This window comes from Setaria italica, chromosome VII, assembly GCF_000263155.2.
Source record: "Setaria italica strain Yugu1 chromosome VII, Setaria_italica_v2.0, whole genome shotgun sequence".
Classification (NCBI taxonomy): Eukaryota; Viridiplantae; Streptophyta; class Magnoliopsida; order Poales; family Poaceae; genus Setaria; species Setaria italica.
In genome coordinates, this window is record NC_028456.1 from 28,801,788 (window position 1) to 28,817,145 (window position 15,358).

Genomic DNA, 15,358 nt, shown 5'->3' on the forward strand with positions numbered 1-15,358 from the left:
AGTCTGAGGATGGTAGGCATCAGGAGCGAACCTCCGGCCATGATTCCTGCCGCCTGTGTTGGTGGAAGCCACCCTGTTCGTCCTTTCCTCAGCATTAGTCGAGAGATGCCTTCGGAATGCGGCGCGGCCGCAGGATGCATCCTCGGTCGATGACTTTGGAACTCGCATGAGTTCGTGGCGCGTCGCGAAGTCCCCAAACACAGCGAATTCAGCAGGCAACGCAGTTTGGTCTTGTCACGGCCGTGTACTACGCCTGTTCCTTCTTCTTTTTTGAGCATTTTGTGGTTACGGTACTTGATTCTTTTTAGCCGGTTGTTGCATGTTGCACAGCACAGGCTACCTTCAAGACTGCACGATCAGCAAAACAAACAGAGCTATGACTAATGAAGAAACTGAACAATGATCGCGCCATTTCGTTTTCATCCACTCTGTTACACGCCATCAGGGAAGAACGCTCCCCGCCTCAGCTTTGGACCTTTATTTGGTACTTAGTGGCAGTGATGAGGCCGTCTCTTTGGTTTGGTTGGCAAGCACCAAGCAGGCAAGGGTTAGCGCTTCACGAGAAACCAATGCCGCCCTCAGCAGGTTCAGTACCTGCAAAAAATCGATTTTCACGTCAGTAAATTTGTGTTGTACTAGTAAACATGAAGTTCCAGAAAATGTTACTCTGATCACCTCCGCTTGCGTAAAGGTGAACTCTCTTGTCGCGAGCTCTGATACAGAGTGGTCCTTCTTCTTCAGTTCGCTCAAGGCGTTGATTAGCGAGAATGGAGCTACGCCAAGTTCATTAGTCACTAAGAACTTGCCTGGGTCCTTTGTATAGCTATCACCGGTCTCTGTCGTAATGGTTGGCACCTTGGGGTTCACTGCATGTAATTTCGTACGGCCGTGGGAACATTCCACTTCAGAAATGCCGAAAGAACTGCAGTTCCTTATGCATGAAGAGCAGCAAGCGACAGCATCTTGAAACCGCAGCAGCTCATCAGTCATGAGGAAGTGGTCGCTACAACTGAAGAAGGGGGGCAACTTAGGGGAAAGGACCATGGCACGACATTCATCTGATTTAAAGTAACCACTCATGTTTTTCTCCATGCTTTTGTGGAGATTATCAATGCATGAGATTGACGAACTTCCTTAATTCCCAAATTAGCACACAATGCGAACCAAATTAGCAAAAAGAGTACATTACCTCCTCCAATCCAAGTTCTAATGTCTTCTCTTCAAGCAAAGTTACATCCTCAATTCCCATGTCACGTAAAAGGAACAGGAGATTGCCCGTATCAGCAGGCACGACTTGCAGATTATCTGCAGTTGCATAGCTCATCCCGCCTCTAACAAAAGCCCCATCATCTTTGGCTCCCCCGTCGCTCTTCGTCCACCGCAACAAAAGTATACTGCCCGCACGGCACATCTGGAACTGAACTATACTGAAACGTATCGGCGAAGCACTCACGCTGTCTGCAGACCCAAACGTTCCTGTGGTTGGTGTCGTCAATCCTGACAACAAGATCCTTGTACAGATTCCCGGCAGCGCTGAGGGGCCTAAGCAGTATGTTTTTGCACGCCTTGGTTTGGAAGTGGCTCGCGTCAAGGCTCTCCACGCTCTTGTATAACTCATCGAAGCAGCCTAGGGATGACTCCTTGCCGAGAAGCTGAACAATGGTGCCCAGTGGTAGGGTGAGGAAGCTGAGGAGCACGTCCACGAACTCCTTGCCGGACTCTGCAAACACTACCTTTTTGTTCTTCTAGTCCACTACGAACTTTGACTCGTATCTTTCCATTTCCAGCAGACCCAGCTCCGGCCATGGATTTCTTCTGTGGGAGAATGTTGAGAGAACCTGAAGCTTATGGGAGGGTTGAGTGAGTTGCTAGAGGCGGATTCAGAACCAGAGTTTGTATTGTGGAAATCATGGTGCCTTCAGAATGATCTCTTCGGATTCAGTGTTCCACTTTAATTGTACTATCTCAAATGCAGCACCGGAGCCCCAAGGGTTGCCTAGATGTAGGTGCTGTGACATTTGGTCTTCTGAATCCAAGCTGCAATCCCAGTGATAATCTGAAAGGCCAAGCGAACTGTGCATATTCATATGGAAATGCAGTTATCACTACTATAATTATGTTATTGTCACTTACATCTGCGAAATAGACAATTCTTTTGCTCGTGAACGGAAGTTCCATCATACTAATCCAAACTATAATCAGTATTAAACTTTTGAGGATAATAACATTTAATAATTTATAAATAGATTAAATATATATAAACAAACTTTATACATTAGTTTAGTAGGGGCCGCGCGAACGCGTACCCCCTCTACCACAAATTACGACGTCCACTCTCCTGCTTGAGGAGATGGTAAGCCCGTGCTCCTCCCAAGTGCAATGGAGGCCACTGACTTAGGCCATGACCCTTCTTGATCGGCCATAGACCCCGTCCAGGTAAGTATGTTTCTAAGCTGCCCCTCCCTCTTGTTTTATGGCTCTCCCAAGTTCTTCCGCAGTTTGATTAGACGATGTGGTACTATTGTATTGTAGGAGTATCTGCGGGTGGTTTGCTCTTGGCTAACTGCGGTCACAATCATATTTGGACTCAGCACTATCATTGCAGACCGAACCCGGCCCACCCACGCCGAGCCAACGCGCGGCCCATCCAAACTTTCCGACACGCGTTTTTCTGCTAGCGTTGCGACGACGGACTCGCGGTCGAAGCCCCGAGCTCCTCCTACCGGCGGCCGGCGGCTGCCGAATGCGCAAGGATTGGGACACGGAGTTCTGCAGCCAGCGAGCCACTACGCCAACGCTGCAGCTACGGGGCGGGATGCACGCCCCGACAGGCCACAGCCCCCGGCTGGGGTGACGCGGGAGGCGATCGGCGCGCACCGGGCGTACACGCTGCGTGCACTTCGACTTCGCGACAGCTCACAGGACAGCAAAGACAAAACGAAGAACCGGGAGACAGTGTTACAGTGAACGGGCAAGATTCAGAACATGCTTCAGTGAAATTTTCGAGAACATGAAGTATTTGAGTATCACTTCTTACTTGCTTGTTAGATTACACACCGGATCATGTTCACTCCCCTTTGATGAAAATCATAATCCTGTTAGAGGCATAGATGGGTGATGCTTTGGCTGTTACTGATAGCGAGCAAGAACCATGACTACACTGAGAAACAGGTCAGAGATGGATCCTACCCTATCACATGTACATTAATGACTCCCAAAATGTATAGAAAAGGAGGCACATTCAACTGTTAACAAAATGGTATTTTGACTCCACGTAACTCTCAGCTTCCCAGAGGAAGGATCCGAAAGCAACTGCCTCCAAGACGAGATGATTCAACTCTATAAATGTGATTGTTATCATCTGACCATCCCTTGCATTAACAGAACCATCGTCCAACACTTTGATGTCCGGTCGTCCAAACAAAGACTGAGTTTGCTTCTCGATCAGTGAGACAGCTTCCTTTGACCTGATAGTTGCATATCTTTGCAATGTATCAGCGTCCAGTTGTGAAACATAAGATCTCAACTTGTTTGGATTTGATTCTTCATCGTCCAAACTGATCTCCTCCCCGTCAGGCGTAATCTGTACTAAGGACTCCATATCCCAGAATGGATTTGGTTTCAAGTTTTCAAATACTATCTGCTGCTTGGGGTTTGGCGGGAGAGTCTTCATAGTTTTCTCGAGCTGGAACCGCTCATCTACCCTCTTAAGGAAGTAACCATACATGATCGATGCTGCATAAAGCTTTCCAAGATTCAAGTTGCTGATTTCAACAACAGTGTCCAGTGGTGCTGCTATCTTTTCTCCCATGATAAGGTTAAGATGGTTTTGTATCATCTCAAAGGCATCTGGGGAGTGTATGCTTTGCAGTTTATCCTCTTGGTTAGGCAGCGAAGATATGTCGCGCACAGGGCCACCACCTGGTGCTAATGCAGGTGTCATAGATATGTCATTGTCCATAAACTTGTAGATAATCCAGCAGTAGATGATCTCTTCTAAAGTGTTCTGCCTTTCCTTCTCTTTAACTTCTGCAATTCTCCTGTAGTTCTTATCATCAGTTAGTGCATTTTTTTAGTGTTGATGGATGGGATTATGACAATATTCATTTTTACATGCTTTTCTATCTATGCTAGCCACCTTTATGTTCTATTTTTCTTTTTTCATTACATAGCTAAATTACAGTTTCTTGCAATAAATCAGAAAACATTTTGTTTCATGTTGTGAGAATAAAAGTGTATCATGGGCCATGGGGTTGCCTAATTGAGTTTACATCTTAGCATAAAGTGTGATGCACAAAACAGCAGATGTGATAATTGAGTGCTTGACAGCTCAGACAATTGCCTTATCCAGTTTACATCTTAGCATAAAACGTGATGCACAGAACAGCAGATGTGATAATTGAGTGCTTGAAAGTTCAGATAAATTCAGGGGACGTACTTGTAGAGGAGGTCCTGAGGAACTTTTGAAGCTTCTTCCTTTTGGGCATCTTTCTCTGATTGCAAATTTTCAAGTTGCTGATCAACTGTTGCAGGCAGCAGGTGAGGGTGTGATTGTAGTATTTGGACCAGAAGTTGACCGCTTGGAGATTCAAATCTGAGTGGCGCAAGACGTGTGTAGCCATCACCAGATTCCGCTTTTGCTTTAATCTTGAAGGTCCTTGTACGGTAACCATTAATCTGGAATCCAGCTTTGGAACGCATGCTACAAGGAAACCCCTGCAGAGCAACAAACCATCATCCACTTGACTCAGGATAACTAAGCTTGGAACATGAGGTGGGATACATGTTGATCCAATGTAATACAGCATCATGACATAAACAGTGAATTGGCACAGTAAAGCAGGACTTTATGAACATCCGGGTTGAGCAGAATGATCCAAGCATAAGGATAAAACGCAATGGTCACCATCAGATGTCTAGGAAAAGCCTCACATCACTTGTAGAAAATCGACTACACATTGGGCACAACGAATTTCAGAAGCAAGGCATCAGAATTTAGTGCATAAGCAACGAATTTTGACGATGTAAGTACCTCTTTTTTTTTTTGGCAATACGTTGTAAGTACCTGACAGAAACAGAAGCATCTGCCAATCTATGAAAAAGGGTTGGCATGCTACGAGAAGCATCATGAACAGGTAAAATCACAACACCAATATCAGCACAAATATGGCAGCCCAGGCCATTTTACCATGTTTAGACACTGTAGTGTATAGCCCCAAGACTCGAAGAAAAGCATGTTCGCAAAATTGTTACAAGAGTCGAAGGCACACGAAACCTCATGCAATGCAACACGGGTCAGATTGGCACTACAGTCTACACAGCAGCAGAGCAAAGAGCACTGGATTTAAGTAAAATCAACCAAGTTTCCACAAATTATGCTCCAAGACTTATTTTGCAACCCGATCTAGACAACATCCAATTCGAGCAAACAACAAGCAGTTCCGACCAAAATTTCAGTACAAACAGAATATGATGTTGCAAGGAGGAATCACACATACATGAACACAGCCGGTTGCTTGACTTCAGCTTGATGCCAATGCTACTCTAAGCGCAGCAACCAACAAGTCAGCAGCAGCACATCTGCCGAGGAACGACACCAACACCAGCGCGAGCCAAACACGCTTGCAATCGCTAGCACAAGCATCAGTACGCCCGCCTCACCACCACCCGGCCCGACCCGCTACTAGCACCTCGTATTCGTATATGGAGTAAGAAATGGCCCGGAGCGCACGGGAGGTGAGGACGCACCTTGCAGAAGAGCCTGCCGGCCTCCACGGCGGCGGCGCGCGGCCTGATGACGCCGCATGACGAGGAGGACGAGGAGGCGGTGGCGGGGGACGGCGAGGCGAGGACAAGCGCCGCTTCGGCCCACGCCGGCATCGCGTGGTGGGCGGGGGAGGGCAAGTGCTCAGGGGGGGCTCGGGGCAGCGGAGGCCTTGGTGGGTTGGGGAGCAGCCGAGCAGGTGAGATTCCGTCGGCTGTTTGGATTCCTGAGATTTTCTCCGCTGCGGACTACTGAACTGGCAACACCCTGCCTGATCTTTTTTTTTTTATCGGGAGCGCGTACTCCGCGGCCTCCGCCTCTGCTTGCGGCTAGCCGTCCAGGGGCGTCGGGCTTGCCTGCCGCTTGGTTCAAATCCAAATATATATTATCTAATTTTAATTTTTCTTATTTTCATGCATATTTAATGGGTAATTAATTTTATAATAGATAATATGGGTATGTAATGGATAAATTGTGACCTTTCCATACACTACCCTTTCCATTTCCAATGAATATATATATTTTTAATCGTACCTTCCTATTTTAGGTAGGCGTGGATTTAGATATGAATTATTAATACCTTAGCCACAGGACTAGTCGGGCTGCCACCTGCGACGCCGATGCGCGACTCGTGAGCCAGCCAGCCGTTGTGCCGTGAGCGTGCGGAGCAGTGGCGCACTACAGGAAAGTTGCGACGATGACACGTCACACGAGACAAGCTTGCGTGATTGCGTCTTTCGGTTGGGCTGGCCTGCCGCATGGCGCTCCGAGTGCATCGTGTTCATTCGGTTGGCCTGCTATAGCAATCTGCAGGTTTTTCGTGTTCATGGGCGTCCATTGCAAGTAGGAAAACACAACAGACATTAAAACCACAGAATTAGAATATGATCAGTTGTGCCAGAGAAACGAAACTCAACAAGAAATCATGGTTTCTTTACGCAAACTATGGCCATGCTATCAGAAAGTAGGCATTTACAAATAAAGAAAGAGAGGCAGCTTATGCTCGAGGATTCTGGGATTCTCCTACTGAGTTCAGTTGATTGTGTGGGTATACAGCCACAAAACGCCGTGGCACTGACAACACTGCGAAAGCTACAGCACAAGACCTGATTACATCATTTCCCCTTAGCTCAGGGAGGTCACAAACACCAAAACCGTCCAGTAAAAAGGTAACAATATAATAACTGAAAGGGGCGGCGAAACAAAATCCATCCACACGTCCTGCAACAGCCAAGGGCATCCCAATTCTCAAAAGATAGGAGTAAACTCCATGGGGCCATAAGCTTGTGTGGGTTCTGAACATTAACACCGTGGCGCCCAGATATGTCCGGGCCTCAGTCAAATGTTGGCGACAAGCACTCCTCCACCATGTCCAGTAGGTTTGGGTTTTCCAATGCAGCCGCGACACGTTCCTTATCGTTCAGTTGCTTATTCACTGCAACAAAGAACAGATTTATACACTGAGATATTGAGATGGTAACACAGAAGCTTATTCACTGCGACACATTCTTTGTCATTCAGTTGCTTATTCTCAAAATACTGTAATGCAGAAGCTGAAGAACATATACCAGCAGCTTCAGTTGAATGTGATCCAGGGGCTACCCTTATGTCCACCTACAAAAATTAGATTAAAAAACATCTAAATCATCTCATCAAATTACAAATTATAGATAGCAAACAGCAATATGCACCAAAAAAGGAGCAATTTCCCTACTATGTTGACTAGGAAAAAAACTAAGTTTCCTCATCCGTACATCAGATATGTACATGAGCTGGTAAATAGTCTACTTGACTACAGAGTGTACAACAGGCATGTACATGAGCTATACAAATTATATAACAATTTTATCAGTGACCAAATTTTATGTCCAACAAAGTTATAAGGGCATGCAGAATGGTGGACATTTCAGGAACATGTGCCACATCTGAAAACGCACCAAACAACAGTACTAATCCTTTCTGACAAAATACTACATTTATTCACACATTACTAGGAGGATCAATGGGATGACTGGTGTCTCCTGATGGTGGGCGTGAAGATATGATGGTCAACAAGATGTGCTAATAGTAGCTCCCAGCTGCTGCCAGGGCACCAAGGGCAAGAGGAAAGTGAGCTGCACTGGCAGAAGGGTTTTGAGTAGGGTGAGGTAGTGGATAATCTGATAGGAATTGACTGGTTTGGAGGTAACCAAATCTGGTAGTGAACACGGAGGGGAGCTCCTCAGGTTGGTGTTTAGCTACTTTTTTAATGAAGTTAAGTCATGTAACGATGAAAAGAGTATGGTAGTGTGAGCCCCAGCTTGGACCAAATCTGCTGTAAAACAGAATTGAAGCATGATGATCCCTGTCGCAGTGCATAAAGGCTGGGGAATCTTTTCCCTGGAACTCGAAAAAACTCACAGATTACTAGAACTTGATAAACAGGAGTACAGGACATAATGTCAGCATATCAAAACCTGATTGCTCTCGCAAATAATCGTAACATTAATTCTTTGCCACAATCCCTACACTGATATCATACCTTGTAACGAGGAGGGAGACTCCGTATGAGTTTTACGCGGATGCAAAGGCCTATAACAGTTGCCATGCTGCAGTGCTCCACTGTTGGGGTGAAAGTAACCCTGATGCAAAGCATATACAAGTCCTCAAGAGTGAGTTTCATTAGCAATCCTGAATTGTAACATCCAAATCAACAAACCTTATGAGAACCTACCTGACATGATTACTTTCATCATTGAGTTCAATTGAGTCTTCAGTTACCACATTAAGCTGTTCCAATGAGTATGGGTGCTCTGGATCCTTTATATCTCTAATGTGATGTAAGAATGTTAAGGACCACAACAAAACGTCTAGAATATAAAACTTCAGATACATGGTATAAAAGAAAAATAAGGTTCACTACATTCATATTAGGGAAATCATAAAGAAGGATATCAAATATTTCCAGCTGGTCTATAGGCTCTACTGCATTTTCATCTGTGGTCTCCGGTGCTTGTCGTACACGCCTCTCTTTCTTCTCATGAATTACAGGGTTAGCATTTATCAACCCCATAACCATTTCCACGAAGCACAATGCACTAACTTTAGATAAGACAAATCCTGCAAAGTCAAAAGGTATGAAAATGTTTTACGAACATTATATGTTATTTAAATTGCACAGACTAGTTAAATCTCACAAAACTGCCCATTGATAACTCAGTTTTCGAAATAGGAAACAACAGCCTAGTTGTACTTAAATACTTGCAGAAAATGTTTATTTCGCAGACTGCACTTTGAATTTTGAACTCATCCATTTGTAGTAGCCATGCAAAATAATGGTTTGTTTTCTGATTGCTAATGCAAACTAGCCCCTTGGAAGATATAGTTACAATCAAATATCCCCCTTGCTGAACACTAGGAATTCATTTAGTTCATGAAACTTAAACAAAACAAAGCCTAGCAAATTTGATCTAGAAATCACCCTAGCCAGTCTAGTTGAATCCCAACAGTGGTACCTCTAAACACCAGCCGCCCAGGTCAATCCTATACAGCTAATAACCAGCCAAACGCCACCCAACAAAGTACCACAGGGTGACAGGGAACAGGGGGCTTGAACCCAGCCACCAAATTCCACCCTTGCTTGGCCCCCTCTGCGAGGAAATCTCTGATTATCTTCCTTCAAAAACCCAACCAATCACAATTCCCCAACAACAGTATCCTAATCGGTGTCACCCAACGAAAATGCATAGATAACAGAGCAACCAAACGACTTGCCCAAACAGGGGAAGCCGCCGCGAAAGGGGGTCACGACAGGGATAGAAGCTCACCAGCAGATGGCGGCGGCGGCGGCGGCGGCCGGAGAAGGCGGTGCGCTTGGCGTGGTTCGGTCGCCGGTTTGGTCTCCTTTGCGGCTCAGCTCGCGTCGGGGAAGACAACTGGGTGTTTTGTGTTGGACGCGTTTCATTCCAACTTTGCTTCCGCTTATGTGGACCTTCATGGGCCGTTTGGGCCGCCTCGCCAGATAGACCAAGATGGATGGAGTCCGGTGAGGTGAGCAGATCGATCGATCGTTCTTCCAGTTCAGTGCTCGTCTTCTTGGCCGGGAAGAAAGAAAGAGGGAAGTGGAGGGGTGTGGGATTGGCTGGCGATGGCGGCGGCGCTGGAATTCCTGGAGGCGCAGGGCGCTACGCGGCCGGAGCTCGCGGAGTGGTACGCAGCGCTCGCCGACCTGTACCAACGGAAGCTGTGGCACCAGCTCACCCTCAAGCTCGACCAGTTCCTCGGCCTCGCCGTCGTCCAGGTCCGTCACTTGATTGATTCCGCCGATGACGATCTCTCGTTTCGTTGCCCTCATGGTTGTTACGCGGCGTGAGGTTTGATCTGATTAGGGTTAAGTGAGGCGTCCTTTTTGGGTAATTAACTTTTAATTTTAGTATGATGCTGGGCGCTGGCTGCAGCTCGTGCAGTAGAATTGTTATGATCTCGCATGGGTGAGATGAGTTCATCCCCCTTGGCGTTGTGGAATTGTTGAAAGAGCAACTATTTGCAGAACTATCTAGTTTATATTGGTGTACTCCTAGTTTGGTGCCGAAATGTGTCTTTTGTTGTTTTTATAGTTCACTGCATGTAAAATTGCTATGATTGTTTATTACAGCTACTTCATCTTGCAGGTATAAACAGGCATAGTTGTGCTGGGATACATCTTGATCTCTTTCAGTTTAATAAATCATATAAGCACTCTAAATGTAGATACTGTTGTCTGTGCTCAAAATTTTGGTTGCTAACTCTAGTAATCGATCGCAACTCTGACCCTTTTGTGTTTGTTTTGTAAACTAGCTTGCTCGTGTTGGTAGAACATTGTAGTTCATTGGGTTGAATTGTTAATACATACTATGCAATATGGAATAGGAATAAGTCCATATTTGTAGCCTGATTAATCAAGGGTTTACTAATGTGCAGTTTTTTACTCCAAAACACCTGCATATTTGGTTTAGTATTTAACCATTGTCACTTAACACATTGCATCATGGCTACTATATCTATGCTCTGAAATCACACAGTACTCTTATTGCATGTAAATTCATTCTGATTCCCAAATACTTCCAAACCTTTTTCATCAACAGTCTGGTTGCCCTTGTACTATGTATATGCTCTTTGTCCTTACCACTGTTCTGATTACTCTTACGTTTTCTTCCTTTCCATTCAGGCGGGAGATGCCCTGATTCAGCTGTATAATCATTTCATCTCAGATTTTGAGACCAAGATCAATCTTCTGAAATTTGCTCACTTCACAGTGGTAGTTTCACGCCAGTATCTGGACAAAGATGCTGGTATAAACTATCTTGAAGGTGTAATTTCAAAGCTGCATGATACCCGGGAAGCACGGGTTGAAGAGCCCATTCTGTATGTGAAGATGCAGATTGCAACGTTTCTTCTTGAGAAGGGGAATCAAAAGGGGTGTAAGAAACTGCTAGAAGAGGGTAAAACAACTTTGGATAGCATGGTTGATGTTGATCCTTCGGTACATGGTACCTATTACTGGGTGTCTTCTCAGTATCACAAGGCCCATCAAGATTACTGTGAATTCTACAAGAGCGCTCTTCTTTATCTTGCATATACAACAGTGGAGTCACTTTCAGAACCATTCAAGCAGGTGCCTGCTTATATTTTGATACCACAAGATTGGGTTTATTTTTACAGTTTCTGATTTGCTTTCTGTGAGTTTCAGAACCTGGCATTCGACCTCTCACTTGCTGCTTTACTGGGTGAAAACATTTACAACTTCGGGGAGCTGCTTGCCCATCCAATCGTAAGTACAAATTTTGCACCTGATTGTTCTCCCTATTTTCTTTAGCATACACTACTATACAGGTTTTAAATAGCATTGTCTAGGAATTATAATGCTTTTGTCTATACATAAAAGGAGATTGTAGATTGCCAATGGTATAATCAAATGCGCAATGGGTTTTCTTATATATGGAGGGATGAATCATTGGCTTCACTTAACAGGAAAACACAGCCTGATAAATGAACTTTGCTGTATTCATAAAGCAAACTCATTACCATATACTTAGCAGCTTGCATAATTTAATTTCTCCTCCCTACACTGCAAAGCTAAACTGGTGTCATAAATTCTGGTGTCGCTTTGCTGAGTTTGTCAATTAATTTTTGACATCATGTAGATCCATAGCCTTTTGGGGACTCAGGCTGAGTGGATTTTTCATATGCTGCAAGCATTCAACTCTGGTAATATAGCACTGTATCAAGAACTCTGCAAAACTCACAATGGTGCTTTGAGCGCACAGCCTGCATTGGTACAAAATGAGAGGAAACTTCTTGAAAAGATCAACATACTTTGCTTGATGGAAATCATTTTCAGGTATTTCTCGTGGGGAGAAATGATTGATGTCTGGCATCTGGTGCATCATGAGCTAAGCTTTGTCACTAACAGCTTCATGTATCTGCAGTCGATCATCTGAAAACCGCACGATCCCATTGAGCGATATAGCAGAACGGACCAGGCTCTCGGTTGAAGATGTGGAGTATCTACTGATGAAGAGCCTCTCTGTAAGTCCTGCCCTTCAGAAACCACCATTGGTCGTAGTCTTATGACATTGTTGTTTTCTTCAGGCTCGTCTTATAGAAGGCATAATTGATCAAGTTGATGGAACCGTCCATGTTTCATGGGTTCAACCGAGGGTCTTGGGCATAGACCAAGTGAACTCCCTGCGTGACCGTTTGGATACCTGGGTTGGGAAGGTGCATACGACCTTGCTTTCGGTTGAAGCCGAGACGCCAGACTTGCTATCTTCGTGATGTTACTCCCGCTCAAAGGATTGCTGTGGCATTTCCTGATGTGAAGACCTTATCTGTTCTTGGATTGCAGTTTCTTCAGTGACGATTGTTGTAACCTTGTTGCTTCAAGCAGCTAAGTAGTAGAGATTCTTGTGCAACTGTTGTTTCGCAGAATGCTTTGTCTGATTCTCAGCCCGAGGTTGCATCGTAGATGGCAGGGTCTATTTTACTCGTCGAAAAATTATTATCTCCCGCTTCTTGCCACCTCCGTCCACTGTTGCTATTGGAGCAGCATAGATGATAGACCCTTCTTGCAACCTTGATACCGAAATAAGTAGATAACTCAGCTGCCAAAGGTCCCAGTGGGAGTTTTATAGAGGTTTCATGCACATTAAATACGGTGACACATCAGCATATGTGATGACATGGTATGGTAGTTATAAAGTGAGAGATTGAAGGAGTTTCATCAGAATGAAACTGTGTATACACTGTTTCCAAGACTATGAAACCTATTAAAACTTGCATTGGGGGCTATAGAGTTTCATTTCATCTAACCATATCCAATCACATGCCTCACAATTAAATATTATGGGCATCCTATGAAATCGTGAAATGAAACTGTGCACTGGAACTCCCTGTTTCATTCATGAGAATACACCTCATGGGATGATGTGGCATCCTTAGAAACAGTGCAATCAAACTGGTTGACTCTCTCAGTACAGTCTAGCGAAAACACTTCATGCTCGGCGAAAACACTGTCGCGCCGAACCTCATCTCTGCCTCGCTTGACTCTACCACCTGGCGAGACCGTTGAATCCCTCGCCCCTCGACGTTGTCCTACCGCGCACGGCCGCTGCGGTGCCGGAGCAGCTTGCCGCTGCCCGCCGCCGCCTAACAGTCCACGAACCCGGCAGGCACGACGAACGAGAAAATGAACAGACCCAGGAGCGCTGCAGTTCAAGCCTTCAAGCTTCAACCATGGTTGAGGAACAGAGGAAGAGAAGGGTAAACAAGGAGGCTTGCAGAGTTGAATGCTTGCAGCATATGAAAAATCCAACCGTTGGATCAAGTTGTGAGTCAAAACGGTTTGGCCCGCCGGACTATATGGGCCAACTTGTTTGCGGTGCGGATATTGGTATGGGCCGGTGCAACCGTTTTCTCTTGTCGCCTTTTTTTTTATTATTTTTGCTTGTGTTCTCTTATGATGACATGATTCTCAGGCCATCTCGAACTAGAATCGAGAATTCAATTCTCAAACATGTGCCATATACGTATCAGTATTGTGTATTATTAAAAAAACATACTATCAATGCGGTGAAAAAATATGGTACAGTGAGTTTGTCGATAATAAAAAAAAGATAGTATATGAAATCACTACAATTTTTTTAAAAAAAAAACAAAAGAACAGTACAATTAAATCTTTTTAAATAATTCATAAAAATGTGAGCACTCATATAGAGTTGAGAACTCAAACCTTGTTGACAAGTTTGATCGCAAGAAATCTAACCAACTGAACTACATGCAATTTGTAAAATCAGTATATTTATTTCTCCGGGAGAACTCCAAGCGTGCATTCGGTCATTTATCTACATAAAACACAAGATTATACTTTGAGGGCTATAAATAAAAAATTAACGCATATCAGGAGTGAGAGCTCTTCTATGAGCTCTCAATATTCAAGAGAAACAAGGATAAGAATTTCAACTAATTATTTGATAGTCACAGTATAATATATACACTAATCAGATTTGGCGCTGCGGCAGCTGTGGGAGGAGGGGCTTTCCAGGCGAAAGTCTTGCTCGGCCTCGTGCCGTGCCGGCAACAACGACATTCAACGAATGTCGTGTTCATCCTTAGGGGTGTTGTTGAGGTGCCCTTCTCTTCTTGACGGGATTCTTTGGGTGAAAACCATACATGAGTTCTCAGGCGGGCGATGGCGGCGCCTTCGGCGTCGTTTTTTTTCTTGAAAATGTTGTCTTTGGAGATCCTGTTCCAGCCTTCTTCTCAGTGGTTCACCATCGGCTTTGTGGTGCTCTTAGCTGTCAAGATGGTGGGGTTCTGCGTGGGGACGAGTGGATCTCTCTTCTCTCTCGCCCTCACCCCCGCAACCTTTGCCTGTGCTGACGTCCGAGGGTCCGCACGTTTCGATGGACTGCTACCTGGTTGGCCTAGCGTTTGCAACTCCACGTTCGCCTAGCGGCGACCAGCCATGCATTGCGGTGGACGGCTCGGTGCTAGGTTCTTTCTCTTGGTAGATTGTCTGGTGTCATCGGCGCATGGTGTTCCCATCCTTCCGGTCGAGTTCTTCATCCAATCAGGCCGCTGCGAGTTGAGTGGGACAATACTTTGTGTAGTGTGTGTTGATATCCCAATCCAACCGGTCAGGTATTGCTGTTGAGTGGTGCGCCGTATTGATGTCCCAATCCAACCGGCTGAGATTGTTGCCTGAGTAGAGTGGTGTGGTCATGTTGACTATAGTTGTCCATTCGGGCCGCCCAGCCCGGTCCGGCACAGGCCTGGCAAGGCCCATTATTTTTCATGTCGGGCCTAGCCCGATGGGCCATGTCGTGCCGTGTTGTGCCGGCCCACAGGCCGCATCGGCGGCCCAAGCATGGGTCCGCAAGGCCTTTTTCGTGCCAGGCCGGCCCGTAAAGCATGGCCAGCTTCGGGCCACCACGAGGCAAGGCGGGCCCTCACGGCCTGCTTCTTGTGTTGTGCGCCACTGCAGGCTGCAGCTGAGCCGCTGTCTCCTCATGCGCGCCGCCATCGTCGCCCCCTTCGCTGCCGCTGCTGCCGGGCCCCTCGCGTCGCTACTGCCGC

At 45.7% G+C, this 15,358-nt stretch overlaps 3 protein-coding genes across 3 annotated transcripts; 1 reads left to right on the forward strand and 2 right to left on the reverse strand.

Moving 5' to 3' along the window:
* Positions 1 to 2,958: 2,958 nt before the first annotated feature.
* On the reverse strand, positions 2,959 to 6,026 carry LOC101761297 (UV-B-induced protein At3g17800, chloroplastic). The gene is made up of 3 exons (XM_004976607.4): positions 5,749 to 6,026; positions 4,439 to 4,716; positions 2,959 to 4,040 (listed from the first exon to the last, which is right to left on the reverse strand). The coding sequence occupies exons 1-3, from the start codon at positions 5,878 to 5,880 to the stop codon at positions 3,242 to 3,244; spliced, it is 1,209 nt and encodes a 402-aa protein (XP_004976664.1). The 5' UTR covers positions 5,881 to 6,026; the 3' UTR covers positions 2,959 to 3,241.
* Positions 6,027 to 6,676: 650 nt separating this feature from the next.
* Positions 6,677 to 9,698, reverse strand: LOC101761689 (protein AE7). The gene is made up of 6 exons (XM_004976609.2): positions 9,571 to 9,698; positions 8,699 to 8,863; positions 8,478 to 8,583; positions 8,286 to 8,385; positions 7,333 to 7,378; positions 6,677 to 7,199 (listed from the first exon to the last, which is right to left on the reverse strand). Exons 2-6 carry the CDS (start codon positions 8,820 to 8,822, stop codon positions 7,099 to 7,101), a joined length of 477 nt encoding a protein of 158 aa, XP_004976666.1. The 5' UTR covers positions 8,823 to 8,863; positions 9,571 to 9,698; the 3' UTR covers positions 6,677 to 7,098.
* A 95-nt stretch (positions 9,699 to 9,793) lies between these two features.
* Positions 9,794 to 12,790, forward strand: LOC101762380 (26S proteasome non-ATPase regulatory subunit 13 homolog B). Its single transcript, XM_004976610.3, has 6 exons — positions 9,794 to 10,043; positions 10,950 to 11,396; positions 11,472 to 11,552; positions 11,926 to 12,122; positions 12,211 to 12,310; positions 12,374 to 12,790. Exons 1-6 carry the CDS (start codon positions 9,891 to 9,893, stop codon positions 12,557 to 12,559), a joined length of 1,164 nt encoding a protein of 387 aa, XP_004976667.1. The 5' UTR covers positions 9,794 to 9,890; the 3' UTR covers positions 12,560 to 12,790.
* Positions 12,791 to 15,358: the final 2,568 nt, after the last annotated feature.